Source organism: Haliotis rufescens, unplaced genomic scaffold (assembly GCF_023055435.1).
Source record: "Haliotis rufescens isolate VD_foot unplaced genomic scaffold, xgHalRufe1.0.p SCAF_1, whole genome shotgun sequence".
Classification (NCBI taxonomy): domain Eukaryota; kingdom Metazoa; phylum Mollusca; class Gastropoda; order Lepetellida; family Haliotidae; genus Haliotis; species Haliotis rufescens.
Window position 1 is genome coordinate 20,155,188 of NW_025963779.1, and position 21,351 is coordinate 20,176,538.

The 21,351-nt window shown below is 38.8% G+C and overlaps 2 protein-coding genes across 7 annotated transcripts in view; one reads left to right on the forward strand and one right to left on the reverse strand.

The window, feature by feature from the left end:
- The window catches only part of LOC124115806 (transient receptor potential cation channel subfamily M member 3-like), a 291,914-nt gene that overhangs the window by 22,127 nt on the left and 248,436 nt on the right, over window positions 1-21,351 (reverse strand). For all 6 annotated transcript variants that reach the window (XM_046476937.2, XM_046476936.2, XM_046476935.2 and 3 more), the window contains 2 exons: window positions 21,021-21,215; window positions 20,540-20,668 (listed from right to left, as the gene is read on the reverse strand). In XM_046476937.2, the coding sequence (XP_046332893.2) occupies window positions 20,540-20,668; window positions 21,021-21,215 (324 nt within the window). The remainder of the gene's footprint in view (window positions 1-20,539; window positions 20,669-21,020; window positions 21,216-21,351) is intronic.
- LOC124115807 (growth hormone secretagogue receptor type 1-like) lies at window positions 1,834-11,737 on the forward strand. The gene is made up of 2 exons (XM_046476942.2): window positions 1,834-2,344; window positions 8,791-11,737. The coding sequence occupies exon 2, from the start codon at window positions 8,816-8,818 to the stop codon at window positions 10,040-10,042; it is 1,227 nt and encodes a 408-aa protein (XP_046332898.1). The 5' UTR covers window positions 1,834-2,344; window positions 8,791-8,815; the 3' UTR covers window positions 10,043-11,737.

Genomic DNA, 21,351 nt, shown 5'->3' on the forward strand with positions numbered 1-21,351 from the left:
TCCAATCCTATAAGGTATAATTTAGTCGTATATATGTATGTAACTGAAACTTCTCTAAGAGTATTGTAGTCTCAAGTAAGTGTTTTTGAAGTAATTGAACCATATATCTGTAAGTGAAACATCTTCTTAAATCAAGTCTCAAACATGTAACCAGAGCTCCAGATAAGCTTTTGGCGTTGTGGGTATTTTACCCATGCATTTTAAAATCACTGCGTATCAGCTATTCTATATGGGTATTCAAATTTCTGTTACCCACTAGTTTTTACACATGTGGGTATTTAAGTTAAATATTTAAAAACACTATTCATCTAGTCCCTGCAAACTGGTGTTGTGTGGGTTCGAGAGCTTTATAGGACTAAAAAAACCCACGATACTTCCACAAGAAAGTGTGATGGCAAATGATCATGATGTAACTGTCATCGTGGAGTTTTGCAAGGTTGACGGAATGCCCGTTTATAATTTCAAAATAAGTTGCTGATTTGCCAATCGAATACGCAGGGTTACTTCACAATATTTTGAATATACGCTCAAGTTTTATTTTTGTAGCGTATCTGTAATGTTCGTTGCGTACATATTTGATACGCTTGGATATTATTTTACTGCGTATTTCTGCATTTCTGATGCGTTTTTTACGCAGATACGCAGCTTATCTGGATCTCTGTGTAACTGAAACTCCTCTTAGAAGTAATTGAGTCTTTTTAGATTAAACTGCATGTTGATGCAATTCAATCTAAAATGTGACAAATATATGACATCTCATATTTGGAGTCAAGCTTTCCTTGGTACTGACAGGTAGAGATAGAAAATAGATTGACAGTCAAATTTAACTTTACTTTGGTCAATAACTGACACTGACTACCAAAATGTAAAATGAAAGCTGAGATAACTTTAGTTACATTTGTATAAATAGAAACAATATATTGGTACTGACATGAAATGATATCTTGTCAAGTATTGCAATATCAAACAAAAATTCGATAGTAATGTACTCTTAGTTGTCTCCAAGAAATGGTTGTGACAAAGTGATAATCAGTATCAAGCATCAAATAGCAGCTCTCATTTATCCCCCTAGCCTAGAGATGCAAGCATGCTAAGACACTAAAGCAATTAACACTTGAAAGGTGTTTGTCAATGCCAGCTTTGTAATCACTTCAGAAGTTCCTTATTGCAATGCTTATCATTACTGTCGAAATGACACAGACAACCTTTGAGTGGCATAGTAACCATTTTCCATCTGGCCCAATGAATTATAATGAATTGTTTTAAAATATATTGGCCACAAGGCTATGTCAGTCTCGCAAAAAAGATGATTGCATGTTTGTAGTTTAAAGTCTCACTCAACAATATTCCAGCAATATGACGCCGGCATGTATAATCAAGTCTCGACCAGACCATCATGAAGCAGGTAACAAACTGAATTTTTCTTTTAACAAGCTTGTAATATGTTTCCCATTAAAAGAATGCATTTGTTCCAATATTATCCCCACGTAGAATGTCATAAATATGTCCAATTCCATACACCTGACATTGATGAATAAGTAACTTGTTACAAAACCCCTGACATCACAGACATCAATTGTGAACCAACTTCACAATACTTCTCTAACTCGATCAAGTGTAACCTATTAGCAGGCCAATATGCACTGAGTTATGGCTATAGCAGGCCAATATGCACTGAGTTATGGATATTTAACTACATTACTGGCCCGTGGGTGCCCCGTTGCTGATATCCCGAGTCCCAGCAACAGCCAGGAAGGAATCAATGCAACTCCTGGGCCTCTCTCTCAGCTGGTCTCTCACTGTTCCATCCCCCTCCCTCCTCCCACTCAGACCTGGGCTGCCTCTGATAGGCCTGCGCGTATCTACAGAATCATTAGACAACCATCAGGGCGGAAGTCTCACTTTAGAAAGCCACATAAAACCAAGTAGGGACAAACAAGCCAATTTGTCGCAGGTATCTTAGCCAAGGCGTGTACATACATCTTAAGTGGCTACCCGTTATCAGTAGGAGAATACACACACAGAAGAAAGCTGTATAGATAGAGATGTATTTTAAACCTGAAAGCTTTTCCATGTTAACAAAACACAATGTCAAAAGAAATACCTGATTATTAAAGTCAGACAATCACTGTGGATACTGTGACTAAGACGCAGTGTGTGACTGAGAGAACTTTACAATGATAAATCTGAAGAATACTGCAGGATTCTTTGTCTTAAAATCAGATGAGTGGCAGTACACATTTGAAATCTGACATGGATAATAATCTCCAAGAATCTTGAGGAAACGTTCAGTTACCATTCTTCAACAGGGCCCAAATACTCCAAGGAGAAATCATATTGAAAGGTAGGTTGATCTAACACAGTGCTTTGAAGTGCTGTCTTAACGTGTTTACCAAGTACCAAGAACTTTCACCAGCGCTTGAAGGCGATATAATGCAAATTTCACTTTCAGTATGCACATTTTTGTATTCAGTATTTCCTGATATCACTTTAAATTTGTGTCTTTGACCAACAACATATGCAAAACCAAATGATTATGCAGCTCCACGATTGATGGTCCAGAATCACCGTTAAATTCATTATGCAGCACAGTATATTATAGTACAGCAACATAATGATATACCAACATTTTGTGTTAATATTTAAGAAAATATTTCTGTTTAATAACATTTACAGTTTGCTCTAAACCATTTTCTGCATATTGACATTTGCTGCCTTCAGTTTTATGACTAACATGTGCGAAACATATATATATATATACACACACACAAATGTTGTTTTTGAGTTGTCAACCTCTTGAAAGGTCTTTGGCATGATAATGAAACTTGTCTAGACTTTTAATTGACATTTCAAAACTTTATGTATGCAATGCCTCTGTAAACCTTATTATAAACAATGATTTATTTCATGATAACAAAAATATGATGCTATTCAGAAATCCCCTGAAGAGATAAACTGATTTGCGCACAACATTCTTTGTGAAGAAACAGATTTTCTAGGCCAGTATGACAAAGTGCAGAAACAAATTGCAGTTTTTGTAGCTTTTGACACATCAAATGTTACAAACATTAAGATAGGTTAAATAATGAATATGAAAGAATGAATGAGTGTCAGAAGTATTCCAGTGAAAACACAAGTGTGTTTTAAAATCTGGCAAACTAATGGTTGATGGCCTGAGCAAGGGTCCATGTCTTTGGGGCCTTATGGCACACAATGGAAGCCACTCAATGTGATAGGCATTAGGTAATTGGGACATACTCGGGCAGATTACCACAGGCTTGTGTATTAGGGAAAAACTCGAAGAGGACATTCTAGTTATGGTTAATTTGTAAAAAGAATTCCTCAGAAGTATTTCCAATGGCTGCCACTGTGGTCATGTTTTATCTCAGATTAGAATTCTATAACTTACTGGAGAGACCAATGTCAGGATAATCCATGAGATGCAGCTTCTGGTTGCTTTAGAGGCAATAAGGACAATATAAAGTTAATGCTGCACAGCTGGATGTATGGCAGACCTACAATATGCCTGCCTACAGAAACATGCTAGGATATATCTTGTTCTGGCTGAAACCTAAAACTCCCATCTTACTGACTGGCACAGTGTTTTACCTTGACCTCCAAAACTAGCAAAATTTGCTTGTTTGCCAATCCCTCCACTTTATGGAAATAAATATGTTCATATCAAAACTAGGTATCTGGGGGGTGGGAGGAGGACAAGGAGGGAGAATAATAAATTAGGAAATATTAAGGTCCTCTAAAGTAATGAAATATGAGTGAGTGGATAATTACTTTAATGTTTCTAGATATATGTTTCTCGATAGATGTCAAGAATTTTGAGGAGCGGTTGGGTAGCCTAGTGATTAAAGCATTCGCTCATCATGTCGAAGACCCAGGTTCGATTCCCGACATAGGTACAATTTGTGAAGCCCTTTTCTGGTGTCCCCCCTTGTGATTTTGCTTGAATATTGCCAAAAGAGGCGTAAAACCATACTCACTCACTCACTCAAGAATTTCGAACACTGAATTACTGTGTATCCATCCGGATGCACTATACATTCTAGACATTTGTCAAAAAGGGATGCACATTTCTGCAGTGTATAAAACTCTACTTGAACTACTGACTCACATTTGTTCACCTTTCTCTGTGTTAAGTTTGGCAATGTTAAATGAAATAACAAAATTACCCATTACTGAGCAAACAATTATGTCTGAGTAGGTCCATTTCAGATGTTGCCTAAAACAGAATAGCAATCCCTCATAACAGGTTTCATACATGTACAGATCCATCTTAAGATTCTAACTCCATAGATACTCAAACACACCTGCATTAAGGTACCAATCTGTTCCAAAAACGTTTGCTTGCACGAACAAAGCTCTAAGCAGGATTATCAGAAGAGCCTAGTGGCTAAGGTCGCAGACTCTCAGGTAATATATTATTATCTGTTAGAAACAATTCTTATTTTCATTCATTTTCCCCTTCAAAGTTAAACTAATATTGTTTCCAAGTCATTAATTCCTATGAGTCTATTTTCTTTTCGATTAATCTTCAAGTGAGAGCAATAAAGTCTAACTGGACTCGTCATGTGGCAGGTATATGTTCAGGGAGAATGCAGTGAGATGGCACTTTGATGGAGGGTTGTTTCTTCAAACACAGCAGGATTACGAAAGGATATTTTCCAGATGAGTGCTACCGGAAACACGACAAATGCAATACATTCTTACAAGACCTTCACAGTTTGTTGTTATTACCATAACATCTAAGGCTCCACAATCTGTCATTGTAGTCAAAAATGTTCTGATTACAATGTTCCTATAAATTCATAGTAAATGGCTTCAGATGTATTTTCCTGAGGAGGTCCTAGTTACTTCTCTAATCCATGCTAGAAATATTAAATAACCCAAAACAATTTAACCACAACTTGTTGAACTGAAAACAAAAATCCCACATCACTGCAAAATGTGAAAATCTTATTAGTTCATGTACTATAACATTTACATTGTACAGGTGTATGCAGTTGTAAGCTTTGAAGGACAACATTCAGTCAATGCATATTTCAAGAATAGCAAGCAGGTAAATTTTATTCCGAACCATTTTGAGAATGTTCATTCTGTGTGACACAAACTCTCATCTGAAAATGTGTGATCTTTAGGCAAATGCAAGAAATCCATTGTGTGCCTGGAGAGATCGGACATAACTTTTACCCGTCTGCCAATTCCAGTATGTAAGCCCAGCTAATACTGTGTACTTCCCATGTGTAGACAGTTCAGATGGATATACGGAGGCTGCCAGACAGCAGATGGAGGGAGATAATGGGGCCAGACTCAAAGACTTTGTGTATTTGTACGCTTCTCCCAGATCACATGGCTACAATGCCCTGTTTACACTACAAAGGACCAAAGGGAAATTGTTCCACTTTCAATTATACCGGTGTTACACTTGAAATAACAATTTCCGGTTTACAGAGTAGTCAGCCAACAATAAATGGGAACATTGCATTGCAATTCTTTACCTTCACCCCTGAATCTCTGACAAAAATATCCCTTGAATAGGACAAAAGCTTTCGAAGAAAGACATCATTCATAGTCATTCTTAGAACAGTTACACCAAACCTAATCAATATGTCACAAAAGTCATTAATCACCTGTTTCATACAATCATGACATGAATCATATTCCATAACAAATAAATAACAAATCAAAAAGTTTACAATTTTGAACAGCTGGAATCATGAATAACTTGAATGACAATTTCCACCTTGATCCTTTTCTACAGCTTATAAGTACGTATCCAAGCAGAATACGTATCGAGTAAAGAAATGAAGAATGACATTATACATGTATTATAAAGAGGTTATCACGCTTGTGTGTATGGAGATGGTAAATATCACATATTAGGAATAAACACTATGTATTTAGCTCACAAAGGCTCGCTAAATACGATGTTTATACCTAATACAGGATATTAACCATCCCCAAACACTGGCGTGATAACCTCCATATCCATGAAACCAGTGTGAGTGAGTGAGTGAGTGAGTGAGTGAGTGAGTGAGTTGGGTTTAATGCTGATTTAAACAGTACTACAGCTGTATTATGGGATGTCAGCATAATGTGAGAGGCAAGCCTCAAGTTATTCAGGTCAAAGATGCATAACACATTGGTTAAATCCACAAGCATGGTGAAGGCCCCCACAGACCTGATATCAGAATCAGGGTGTACCTTAGATTTGTATCTATAATTAGCAGATCCTGGCTTGGATAAGGGATGCAACTCTGCACAGTGAAACAATGTACCTTACACTTACCACTGTGACAAGACATATTTTCTTGCCAAACTCTGTGCTCTCTGTTTCGCATTTCTGCATAGTGCACTCACTCTGTGTAATTATGCTTATACTTATAAATAGACATAAACAATTCTTTAGAGTCAATTCAACATGCCATCTTCCCAGATGCTTCAATCTCTACACAACAGCAACAATAAAGCATCTCACAGCTTTCATTGCTGAAGATAACATACCATTATCCTGATTGAAATCCTTTCAAAATGTTATGGCCCATGATAATGGATTGGTCTTCACAAGGATGTTTCTTGCTAATCTCCGTCATAAAAAAAATTTCTTATAAAAATGTGCGTGGTGTTTTGATGTTTAAAATACTTTGTCAGCACAGAACAATAGATTCCAGGGAGAGAAACATATGACTTGCTACTTCCTTCTAACATGATTAAATTAGAGATACAGTTTCTGTAGCTCAGCTGAAAATGTGTGTTGTGTCAAGGTGATCTTGACAGTCATAATTCATAATGATACATACAAAAATGTCCAAAAATTACATTTTCAATATGGCCACCGTTTTTCTGAATAGATGTAAAAAATGTACAAGTTTGCGACAAACTTGCCATGGCATAAGCTCAGTCGGCTTTCAGTCAGATGAACTAATAATGGATACCCCTGCCAGGATTCATATTAAGAAAAATGTCAACAATACAATAGGTAGATGTATTTGTGCAATTTTGTGCTAAAGCAAGGGTTCTTTTATCATAACTCAAGAGTGGCTTCCTAATCTGTGGAACTAACAGACAATAAAGTTTTGGAACATAAACATATGCTCATTAATGAAGGTGAGCTACGGAAAGCAAAAAATGATTAATTCCATTTCCAGGCTAAATAGTACTGATGTATCAAGTCAATGACAACAATAAATTAAACTGTGTTATTCTGTGATATCAATCATTTTGTGAACATGTGAAACTATTGTGTAAAGTCATACAATATTTAACACAGTTAGGCAACATTTTCATCTGGACCAGTGAAGATCCGGGGTAGAATAGGTCTTCAGCAAAATTTGCTTGCAATAAAAGGCGGCGGTGCTTGTCGTTGGAGGCGACTAACGGGATTGGGTGGTCAGGGTTGCTGACTTTGTTGATGCATATCATCGTATCCAAATTGCGTGGAACGATGCTCATGATGTTAATCACTGGATTGTCTGGTCCAGACTTGATTATTTACAGACTGCCGTCATATAGTTGGAATATTTCTGGGTGGTGTTAAACAACAAATAAACAAACAGATTTTCCATCTGAAAACCCATCAATCTAATTACACCAGTTTCACCCCATTTTAAGCCTGTGAAATGAAACAATGGGAGTAAAAACAATCCCATGATCGATAGAATGAACAATAATACCCCTCTGACACCACGCGAGATGTGTTCAAGCAGGAACCGATGTTCTACGGACTACTTGTCTCCAGGATGAATGGAGTAAGGCCATGCATGGATGTAACTTTGCAAGCTCCCTGTCTCTATCATTTCCTGACTTGGGATGGCTTCTTGTGGTGATTTAGATAAAACGTTTATCATGTGCCAGTCCCAGCCTTGTGCAAACAAGCTTTATACTGCCCACATTCTCCCTGGCAAACAAATCATGCTAGTGACATCCTTTATCCTTACTTCCTCTGTGTGCATGCGTGATAAAGCTGCAACGATAACCTACTGCCTCAGTAAGCCTTCGTCTCTTCCCCTGAAGAGATTGATCTAGTATGGAGACCAGCCTGGCTATTGTGCACTCACTGTCTACAATATTCCTCCAGCATGTTATTTCACACGAGCTTAATGGCAAATGTTACCAAGTGAAAGCATGTTTCTACATATTGCCTGATAATGCGTATGCAATCATTGTGGGAGGAAAAAACCCAAACCTTAACGTTCCCAAGATGCTGTTATGCTGAACTGCATGACAGAACATCTAGTGGTGACAAATACCAACAGGTGAGGTGAGGTGGTGAGGTGTTGATGTGAAGTGAGGTGAGGTGATGAGGTGAGGTGAGGTGAGGTGAAATGGGGTTTAACGTCGCGTTCAAGATTATTGCACTTCAACAGCGACGTTATACCTCATGGTAATGTCTTTTGTTCGGGGAAAAAAACCCATCAAAACTTATTATGGCATGTATAATGCGTACCCCCTTCTACACAGATGTGTTTTTTGGGAAAAAAGTGCGTACTATACTCAATGGTATTTCAAGCCGTTTATCACTTGGGTGAGACCCATAAGAAGGGTCTGGTGCTTACAAAACCAAGGATGATAATCAGGGTGAATCAACAAGTGTCCCTAGCTCCTAGGTTTCTGAACAGATTGTAGGGAATAACCAGCAATTGAATGGATAGCAATTTTTTTACTTACATCTTGTTACATGCAATCATATATTTGATATACGTAATCACAAATAATCTGAAGGAAGCTATGAATTCAACTTGTAAATATGTATAATATCACATGTACTTCTGATTTCAGCCGGACTACCCAGTGGGCATTAACCATGACAACAACTGCTTCTGAGACAGAGACTGCAGCGAACAGCTTGATATACAGCTTAGATGACCAGTCCGACCTGAATAGTTACATACAAGGCTGGAGCAACTTCTCCAGAAACAAGACCTTCAGTGAACAGGTCACGCCTGGTCCAAGTTACCTTCATCAGATGGAGCAGCAGATGGAATACCAGCTCTCTGTGTCTCTCATCCAGTGGGTGTTTCCATTCCTCATCCTCCTTGGCACCGTTGGTAATGGACTCAGTCTGACCATCATGCTCCAGAGAGAGATGAGACAGACTTCCACCTGTTTTTATCTGGCTGTGCTTGCAATTGCAGATACAACTGTCCTCTACATCAGTGCCTTCAAGACCTGGCTGAGAACAGTGTCTGGCTTTGAGTTGCTCCATGTCTCACAGGCTTCTTGTAAAATCACCATGTTTCTTGCCTACTTCAGCACTCACTTCTCCGCCTGGATCATTGTGGCTGTCACAGTGGAGAGATTTCTGGCAGTGTGGTTCCCTCTCAAAGCTGGAACCATGTGCAGTGTGTCCCGAGCTAAGTTTGGCACTATGGTCATAGCTGGCCTAGTCCTCCTGATCAACTGTCAGATCCTCTGGACGGCTGAACTAAAAACTGCGCCATCAAGCTCACTCAGTGAAACAAAACTAATGTGTGTTCCCTACAAAGATTATGCTGAATTTGTTTGTGAACTTTTGGCTTGGATGAATCTTATTCTCTACTCCTTCCTCCCATTTGGATTCCTACTTCTGTTCAACATCCTTATCATTGTCAACCTGCTGAAGCACCGACAGGTCCTGACAAGCACGATGACCAAGGATGACCAACAGATGCGGTCATCTCACAGGAAACTGGCCATTACCCTCCTGAGCGTTTCCTTTGCCTGGATTGTGACAACAATGCCCAGCACTCTCTTCTTGGTGTTCAAACCTCGTCCTGAGTCTGTAACCCATGCTGCCCAGCAGCAGCTGGTCAGAGTCATCTGCTATAGCCTGCTGTATGTCAATCATGCCATCAACTTCTGCCTGTACTGCATCACTGGGAACAGGTTCCGTCATGAGCTGAACAGGCTGCTGTGTAGGAAGCCCACGACCTCTCCACGTGCCACTCTCACCTTCAAAAACAGTGGCAGTGGACAGGACAGTTCAGGCTATCCCCTCATGGAGAATGTCTACATGAATGCAATGTCCAGTGAACAGTCAAACAGTAACTAAATATCTATGGGCTGGATCTGCTTATGGTGGAAGGCAAGAGAAGGGATAAACATAGCATCAACTATAACATTGGCTGTAGTGTCAAACAATATGAGCAAGTGTCTCACAGGGAAGGATACCTTTTCAGTTCTACAAGAAGAACAATCCTTACTCATTTGAAATCAAATTAAGGATGCCTACACAATATTTCTAATCTAACAACAAACACACTAACCCAATACAATGATAAATGCTTAACATCACATGTTTGGTGTGCGAATGTTATTCCTAATCTCAATACCAGGGTTTATCTCTTGCCCTACTAAGAACACAATAAATGTGTCACATGCTGCAATTCACCCCTTTACAGTACTTTGATTGGTAACAAATGTTATATTTAGGAATTTGTATCTTGCACATCAGATCCTTCATCTTTACAGATGGAACCTCATGGATACATATAAGCCATGTGGATGTGATACTAAGAAGTTAAGAACAGTGGCATTCTCTACACTCAACAGTGTATCAGTGGATACATCCTTTTCATTTGAAACCAGAGCAATATTCCTGCAGCTCCAGCCCTTGCTGTCTACATTACACAACTTTTTTGGTACAGTCCAGGATGCTCTTTTTACCAAGACTTCACAGAGCGTCATACAACTCTTGCTCAGAAGTTGTTTGATCAAGGTTACAAAATTCATTGTGGAGGACATTTCTAAATTTGACGCATCAGTGACAAAAATGATGTCCGATGTTATTCCTTATTTGACTTGAACCATGTGTTCCTGTGTAGTTTTCAGGTGAACAAGTGACTTGTCTTTGAATGTGTTTGCGATGGGTGCCACCCGTGGGGCAGGATATGCTCACCTATTTGCAAACACCTGGTATCACTATTTAGTAGTGCTTCATATACACAGGCTTGTGATATAGTCAGAATCTTACAATCAACTGGCAGAGATTACATATGAATATGGAAAGGCTTTTTGTCGATATTATTCTGTGAAATCCTATGACATATACTATTATACTATTAAACTATTATATTATGTGTAATTTGCAATTGTATATACTGTGGCCATTAATTCTGAACAAAAGTGATAAAGTCAAATCAAATTCATAGCATCCTTGCACTGTCAAGTGTATCTTTCCAGAGTGTCCAGTACACAGGTCAGAGATCCCCTCCAAGATATTGTACAGTAGAACATGGATATAAAGAACTACAAGGAACCTGAGAAATCAGTTCATTATATACATTATTTGTTACATACCTTTTCGCTGGGAAAAGTCCGACATCTTGGATAAAGCAAAACACTATACCCGTAATTGCAGCATTGACTTGTATTAGCAGTGATCACTTCATAGCATTTTACAGACAAGATAAGTCCAAATACATGTATGGGTAAGATTAACATAAAGCAAGTTTAACAAGGTTAAATTGTCGCCACTGATTTCGCACAGCCAATTGTCAGTGACAGTTGACACTGAGTGAGGTTTCTATGTTCGCTGTACACATCACTTATAAGTGGTATTTGGGCTTGTTGGGGATCAAATATCAGTTCGCTATATACGTTAGTTCGCTGTATAGAGTTCATTATGTATGTCAATTTTATATGATAATATATAGGAGATAAATCGGGATTTTGTAGTTTTGGTTTGGTTTGTTGTTTAACGCCGCACTCAGCAATATTCCAGCTATATGATGGTGGTCTGTAAATAATCGAGTCTGGACCAGACAATCCAGTGATTGATATCATAAGCAATTGGGATCCATGACATGCATCAACCCAGTCAGCGAGCCTGACCACCCGATCCCATTAGTCGCCTTTTACGACAAGCATAGTCACCTTTTACGGCAAGCATTGGTTGCTGAAGACCTATTCTACCCCGGAATCTTCACATTTTGTAACAGTTCCTTGCATCCGTTTGTTCGCTCTATCCGTGTTCTAGTGCATATCCTTTAACTTCTGAACGACAAGTCTGTCTACATGTAAAATCTGTTTATCTGTTTATTAACTTTCTGTGTTAATCGTGTTGTAATTTTACAATGAAAAAAACATCATACTGTAGCTGCCATTACAGCCATGTTTGCCCTCTGTGTTCAATGGTGCCGAGGCGGCTTATACACGAAATTATAGTGGTGAAGCAATCACAGATGAGAATGTGTGACATGTTCTTCAGATTATCCATGTTTGGTACAAGGTTATTTGTTTCATGTGTTAGTTGGGTAGTTCAGTTGCTAGTGTGTTAGATTTCCCCCTGATACCCTGGGTTTGATTCTCCCGATGGACACATTCAGTGATGCCCATACATATCAGCCCTGTTGCTCTAATGATGTTAATTCTGACTGTTAACAGTGTCATTTTAGTGTTGTATTTTTAAATGTCATAATACATGTCTGTGAAGAAGTGAGTAAATATGTGAGCTTAATCCATCTTTGGATAGTGTTTCAGTCATACAATGGCATGTCAGCAAAATGTCTGAGGAAGTGATGCAGGTCAAGGAAATGTATTACCGTATTCAACTTAATAAGCGCCCCCCTCTAATAAGTCCCCACAGCGATATTTGCTAATAATTGGCTAGTGAACAATCCCAATTAGCACTCCTTCCGATTGATCAGTGTACACAAGACTTATTTATTCGCATATAATACGCACTCGTGTGTTACATGCTGGAATTCTGGAAAAATATATCTGTCGTATATAAACATATCAGGCTGTCAGCATAAACCACAAATTTTATCTTTCAACTGTTTTTTTTCCACCAAAATAATATTCTAATAAGAGCCCCCTATTTCTAATTTTGAGAGCGCCCTGGGCGCTTATTACATCAAATACGGTACTTTAATCCATGAGTAGGAGTTGGTTTTATTGCTGTTACATTCTAGCAGAATGCATTGCCTCAGGTGCTGCAGTCCCCAGTTGCCCCCATGAGGTGCTGAGAATGGGGCTGACAAACAATGCTGATCTTAAGGGGGAGTCTTAGTTTTGTGTTTGTTTTGTTTGTCAGCAGTATTTCTGCTATATGATGGCGCCATGTAAAATAATTGTGTCTGGACCAGACAATCCAGTGATTGATATTATGAGCAAGGACCCATGCTGTTGGGGTACGATGACACACAATCAACCAAGGGACCCAGCCATACCACCCAATCAACTTGGTTGCCCTCACGACCAGCATTGTTTGCTAGTGACCTATTCCAACCCAGAATCTTCACGGGGCCTTGGTTTTGTGAAAAGTGTATCCCCAGTTGACAAAATGTAGGAACTTTCTTAAAATCTTCAACCTTACATATTTTCATAACAAATTTATCATTTATGGGATTTCTTCAAGCTAATGAGGCAAAAACATACATATTTTTACTGGATGTTCATGTTGTGATGTGTACATTTTTCTTATTTAAATCAGCCTGCATAATGTGTTTGTTCCCCTGATTAATAAAGAATGTTGCATATAGACATCTTAAGGTAATTTGTTTGTTTGTGGATTATGATGGTCATTTACTAGTGTTTTGAAATAAGTGTCTGATGTTGTAAGAGTGTAGATGTATTAAAGACATTCCCATTTCAAATCAACAGGTAATGTACCTACATCAACCTTCATTTTGGCACCTAGTTTTTCACAATTATTTCCATTCAACACACAATCACATGACAAAAGTTGGTTATTATCGCATAATAGTCATTGGCCTAATGAAAAATACCAGTTTTGTAATATTTCATGTCTGAATAATAGTATTTTCCTCATTGTTATCATGTAATTTTGTGGCTCACAGATGACATGGCCGTGTTGTTGGGGGTAACAACAGACAATTTAACATCCCACAACGAGGACATGTGTGTCAACATGCTTATTGCAAGCATGACCCTAGGTCACCTTAATATCTATCCTGATGACGAGGAAATGTCTCAAAGACATGTTGGTTTGTTGGTTTGTTGTTTAATGCCGCACCCAGCAATATTCCAGCTATATGACGGCAGTCTGTAAAAAATGGAGTCTGGACCAGACAATCCAGTGATTGACATCATGAACATCGATCCACGCAATTGGGATCGATGACATGCATCACCCAAGTCAGCGAGCCTGACTACCTGATCCTGTTAGTCGCCTCTTATGACAAGCATGGGCTGCTAAAGACCTTTTCCACCCGTCATCTTTACGGTTCTCAAAGACATGTAAATAAATTTAAATGAGTCATGAAATAAGATTTAAACTACCTCAGTATATGAAAACGATATATTATACAAAATTTATTGATTAAAACACCTTCCCAGTAGCTGAGAGTCAGAACACTACATCAGATGCGCAATCGTCGGTAAATCTGAGTTGAATGTCTGTAATTGTAGCATTCAAATCAATAATTCAATGATAGAATGACATCCCTCAATACCTGGCTTCTCAAAACTGTTAAGCTGTCTTCTTGAGTTTTTAGATGGGCCTCTTTGGTTCGTCATCTGCATGTTTTAAAACATTTGTCTTGGGAGATAATTCAGAATAAAGTCCTTCAAATGTGAGGTGCATGTAATATTCTCTTTGTGAAGCAACAAAGAGATATCAAGGGTGTCTCTCTTTTTGATTCACATTTAAAAAACCCGAATTCACCTTACGAATAATATCACAGGTATCCTTTGACAATATATCTCCACGTTACACAAGATTGCTCGCCTATACTGAAACTGTTGTTATAACCAGAGGTGTAGGCCACCTAGGGTCATGCATGGAGCAAGCATGTTTGACACACGTCGCCGTTTTGAGATGTTAAATCGTCTGTTCTTACTGGGGATAAAATAACATAACAATAAAGAATATATTTTTATTCGGACACAAAATATTACATAACTGGTATTTTTAGTAGGTCAAAGATTATTATTTGATAATTATAAACTTTTGTAGCGTAATTTTGTGTTAGAGAGAAAAGAACTGTGAAAAACCAGGTGCCAAAATGATGGTTGACAGACTACAGTAACTTCCTTATTTTTGCCTTTTTCAAGACAATCAAAGACAACAAAAGGAAAATAATCTTAAAATGTGTTCTTCAAAGTCACTTCCAAAGTAGAAGGAGAGAGAGACACTGATTTCCACTTGTGCTAGTATAATGCATTCATAGACAATTCTGTGGTACAATTTAACTTAGGCCACAATACACTAGTAGATTTTCAGCCAAATTAAAAAAAAAGAAAAGCTTTCCAAGGCATTTGAACACATTATTGACAGATGTGACTGACTTTACACATGAGTGTTAGGTAGGACTGCATGCATGGTTGTTTCATCAAGTAAAGAAAAGAGAACACACATTTACTTTGCAGATAATTGAATTATTGACAATAAAATGTGAGATGAGATATTTGGTAGTGAGGAGAACAGGGGGGACAATCTAATTAAATATATATTATGTATTTAGAAACAATTAATTATTACCAAAATGAAGCATTATAAGATCTGATAACAATCTGGAACGATAATTATCTGACCATCCTGTTTCCATCTACGTTTCCACGCACATACAAGCCTCTAACACCTCCCAGATGTCCTGCATTATTTACATTGCCTAAAACTAAATAAACAGCACCAACCTCTAAAAGCTAGTTCTAACACAGCAGTTAACAGTTTTCAAAATGTGTTTTAGAACAAGGGAAGTGTTAGCTTCAATTTCCTTTTGAGCATGGCTAACACCTTGGGGTGGTTTAATTGGTAACAGAAACTGGCAGCGACAGATACTGTCTGCACGTTCTGAGACATATGTTAAGCAGAATAACCTTACACATGTATAAAATGTCTTGTATCAAGATGGTTAGTTTGACTGGAACACAGATTTCATTCACTGACTACAAATTAAAACTTCTTATTGTTAACATCACAATCAACAGTTGTTGTTATTGTTTATTGTTTAACACCACTTGGCCATATTCCAGCCATATGACTGCTGTCTGTAAATAATCAAGTCTTGACCAGACAATCCAGTGATTGACATCATGAGCATCGATCAATGCAATTGGGATATGATGATATGCATCAACCAAGTCAGAAAGCCTGACCACCCAATCCCGTTAGTCGTCTCTTACAACAAGCATAGTCGCCTCTTACGACAAGCATAGTCGCCTTTTATGGCAAGATTGGGTTGCCTAAGACCTTTTCTAACCCGGATCTTCACGGGTTGACACACAACCATAAAATTAATCTCCAGAAGAAATGTGAAGAAGTGGCCCTATTGAGAAGGTCTGACACCTGCAACAGTTTTCAATAATAAGCCATAAACCTCTGCCTGAATACCAGAAAGTGAACACTGAAGAATGATGCAATAGCACTATCCTCTAGTATCACAATCTGGAAGCTGTAAACTATCAGGCCCAATACCAGCAATGTCTGCTGCTCGTTGAGACGTCACTGAAGTGTTGATGGAAAACACAAATATCAAAATGGATCTTTGAAAGTCTAAACACAGTCCATGTCATGTGTTGATATTTCACCCAATTACCTGACTGGTCTTTGCAAATACTGATAAAACAACTACCAGTATGTAGCTGTAACAACAAGTGTCTCACATACACACATGCACGTCACTGTAAGCAAACACCTCCCGTCGCGTAACGCTATGTACACAAAAAGCCTTTAGTGAATTGTTTGGATTTTCGATGTAAGAGTGGTGATTTACTCAAACTGATCATGGGAATTGTGCTACCCAAATAAATACCTTTCAGCTGGAGGAAATGGTGGAGCAGTAGCAGGATGAAGGATACTTGGCGGAATATTCCGACCATTAGAGTTACTTCCAGAATGATCAATTATTGCTTTCATTCAACAGATCAATGTATTTCTTGTCATGAGAACTGAAGATACTTGAGCTTGTGCGGAAGGTGTTTTGGGGTACACGTAATGTAGGAGACTGGTGTCACTATGTAGGTGTAAAGGAGATAACAAGCCGAATGGTCTTGAACACAACAAGAGCAAACACAAGATCATGATTGGCCAAACAGCTGAGTAATGATATATACAATTACACATGGATAAAGAGTGAAACATTAGCAGCAACTTTATTACCCCGGTCAATGGATCAGTGTTCACTCAACAATCATTCTCAGCTCCCTTGGGAGTATACAACCCAAGCTTTCTGTCACATGTGTCGATATTACTTTTTGAAATCCAATCAATCATATTTAATACAAGAAAATGAAAGTTATATCAATAAACAGTGAGTGGGTGATTTTGGTTCAATATGGTACAACATTTTTATCAAGTGGTTCCATCTTGATATGGTGTGTGGACACTATGACAAACTCAAAACTTCTGATCAATTCCGATCATTTGTCTCAGATAACTAGTTCGCATCATCTTTACTCATCAGTGGCAATTGTATTTCTGCATCCCAAATACTGCAGGAACTCCCTGATAAATTCCACCAAGTGCTGTGATATTACTTGACTTAACCGCTTCACAAGTAATAGCTTCCCCTTTAGGAAGCCTCTGTTTACATGACTCAAATTCAATCTCAATGTAGCTCAAATATTAGTTAAGTTAAATCTTCTTATAATTATCTTAATCCGTAAATGTGCAGGCTCTAAAGGTCCTGGCATGCCGAGCACAAGGGTTCTCTTAACACAATTAAAAAATCATCATAACAAAAATTGGACTTGCTGGATGTGTGATGATGATTTTACAGACCGATATCACAAACTTTAGGCCAGCTAGAGATCAAATGAAAATCCAAACACTGAATCTGGTGCAGGTAAGCTACGAATGAGTGAGTGAGTGAGGGAATACACATCATACTCAACATTTCAGAGCCTCACTATGACTACATCCAAATCATAGGTAACTGAGCCTGGTGTGGATCAACCAGGCATAAGTCCAAAACAGACAAAAACCTCAAGAACCACAGAACGTAGATGAACAGTTTGCTGTTTTACGCCACAGTCAACACTAGTCCAGCTGTACTTGGCGAAGTAGACACAATTTACGGACAACTTACTTGACAACGGTATAAGGATCTATACCGAAACATTGCCTTAAGTAAATAAAGAACTTGTTATCTATCTATACATTGTGTCTACTTTGTCATCCATCAACTTCTAAGTAATGCCCATCAAACAATTTGTTTCTTGGCAGCCTGTAAATACTTGAGTCTGGGCAAGGAAAACAGTGATCGATAGCATGCATCGTCCCACACACTGGGAGAATGACAATCAGCCCCGCCACAGAGCTGTCTCTTACTACAAGCTTGAGGCATGGGGACCCACAATGACATGGAATCCCCATGGTGGTATTATGTCACATGATGATCAGCCATGTCACATGATCAGCCATGTCCTCCAAGGTCTCTCAACCGGTCTACCAACAATATTCAGCAGCCATTCCACTAGCTGGTCACTGAATACAAGGTTGAGGTAATGGTGTTTACCTTACAGATCTCCATTCCTCAAATGAAGCCAATCATCCAAGCTTCCATGGTCTGAGAGTGAAGTCACACCATAATCCCATCAGCAAACATGAGGTGATAATGATGTTGGCTCAGATACTAATTAACCCATTTTGTAAGTTTGGATTACAGCTGGAGGCTGTTTGATTCAAATCATTGGTAACTTCATCATCTTTACTTTGTGATGGTAAACTAAAAAAGCCTCTTTGGATTATCGGGTGTCAATAGAAAGATTAATTATGACCCGAAGAGAGGTGTCGGAGTACTTACCACACAACAGCAGATAACAAGTATCAATATGTCTTGATGGGATTACAATTAACCTGATATTCACAGATATAGATCCAAATATTTTATGTAATTATTAGCTTCATTAAAAGTATTTTTTCATTGTCCTATTTTTTAAAGAAACACATTATTCATGGCAGTACATGCATAATATGTTTGTGTAGATTATTCCAGTCAAATACATTGATTTTATATCAAATTTTGATAGGACATTCTGCCTTATTTAAAAAAACCTCTATAGGACATTTTGAAAAAATGAAAGGGAAAATAGTGTCACTCCAGAGCTGATTAAGGTATGTAGTCAGCAGTTTAAAATGTCAACAAAGACAGACACTTGAAAAAACTCAGCACTGATATTCAAATATTTTCTGCATAAAGACTGTGGAATACTACAATAAATCCAATGATTTGAACAAAACATGTCATCATGAGGAGAAACAAGTCACATGCATCGAGAGAAAATTTAAGAACATGGTCAAAACAAGGTCAAAATTTAAAATATCGCAAAAAACCCACCCAGAAACCCTGGCCTAATTGAGTTAAATCCCTATTTGAGTTAGTTCTATGACCATGATACTCCTCTCACTAAAGCATGGAGCTGGTTTTATGACCATTCTACTCCTCTCACTACAGCATGGAGCTGGTTCTATGACCATGATACTCCTCTCACTACATCATGGAGCTAGTTCTATGACCATGATACTCCTCTCACTACAGCATGGAGCTGGTTCTATGACCATTCTACTCTTCTCACTACAGCATGGAGCTAGTTCTATGACCATTCTACTCCTCTCACTACATCATGGAGCTAGTTCTATGACCATGATACTCCTCTCACTACATCATGGAGCTGGTTCTATGACCATGATACTCCTCTCACTACATCATGGAGCTGGTTCTATGACCATGATACTCCTCTCACTACAGCATGGAGCTGGTTCTATGACCACGCTACTCCTCTCACTACATCATGGAGCTGGTTCTATGACCATTCTTCTCCTCTCACTACATCATGGAGCTGGTTCTATGACCATGATACTCCTCTCACTACAGCATGGAGCTGGTTCTATGACCACGCTACTCCTCTCACTACAGCATGGAGCTAGTTCTATGACCATGATACTCCTCTCACTACAGCATGGAGCTAGTTCTGACCATGATACTCCTCTCACTACAGCATGGAGCTGGTTCTATGACCATGATACTCCTCTCACTACAGCATGGAGCTGGTTCTATGACCATTCTACTCCTCTCACTACAGCATGGAGCTAGTTCTATGACCATGATACTCCTCTCACTACAGCATGGAGCTGGTTCTATGACCATGATACTCCTCTCACTAGAGTGTGGGCCTGGATCTATGACCACTACACTCCTCTCACGACAGCATGGAGCTAGTTCTATGACCATGATACTCCTCTCACTAGAGTGTGGGCCTGGATCTATGACCACTACACTCCTCTCACGACAGCATGGAGCTAGTTCTATGACCATGATACTCCTCTCACTAGAGTATGGGCCTGGATCTATGACCACGACACTCCTCTCACGACAGCATGGAGCTAGTTCTATGACCACGATACTCCTCTCACTTGAGTGTGGGCCTGGATCTATGACCACGACACTCCTCTCACGACAGCATGGAGCTAGTTCTATGACTTTAATACACATCATGCTACAGCATGGAGCAATGACTAACGTTCAGTAAATACCGTAAACATTATTGAAGTACACACATGGATCTATTCCTTTGACACAGTCAAAAACAACTTGACACTTCTTTATGTATACTGTCACTAACGTATGTCACAATGCCTTACCTGTCTGACTTTCTCTACAGCAAGCGACAAGATGTAGGTGACCACATAGTACTCCTGCCAGCGGAGTGTGGTCTTGATCTTGGCCAGAATGATGAAAGCAAACATCACCAGAAATGAAAGGTATGTCATCTGCAACACAACAGCATGTCTTGGTCTGTGTCGACACATACAACTTCTAAACATGAAACTAAATCACTTCAGAATTCCTTAATACTTGTTTTAATCCAGAAACTTGTCTCAAGACTCATTTTAGCTTTGTCATGTGACTTTTGAACTACATAATATCAAATGAGTTGGACCCCTGTTTAATAGCCCAAACTAGTTCAAAGACATTAGTTCCATCCAAGTTATCATCAAGTAGGCTTTATGTAAAATCAGGACAGACAACAGATGCACTACCATCATATAAGCTGTACAGTTGGCTAAGAAGGGAAACTACCCTAGACTAATATTTGATTACATCTTGTAAGAGGACACTTACCGTGTGGGACCAGAATTTAGTGATAGGAGCATTGTAGAACTCGTAGATCTTCTTACCGAGCCTGAGTGGGCTCTTCTTCTTCTTGAAGGGATGGTTAGAGTAGGTGCTGACATCTACTGGCACAGTGCCATTCTCCTTGGCTGGCACTTGCAGCGCCGAGTGGAAACTTGTCTCCAGGTCATCGTTAAAGTCATTCTAAAAGACCACAACAATATAATAACATGAAAAACAAATCTTGACCATCAAAGCAACACAAAGGTTTCACAAAGGTTTTCACTATTCTGTCTTTGTTCAAATATCTCTTAATCCTGTGTGGAGACCAGGGCAGAGA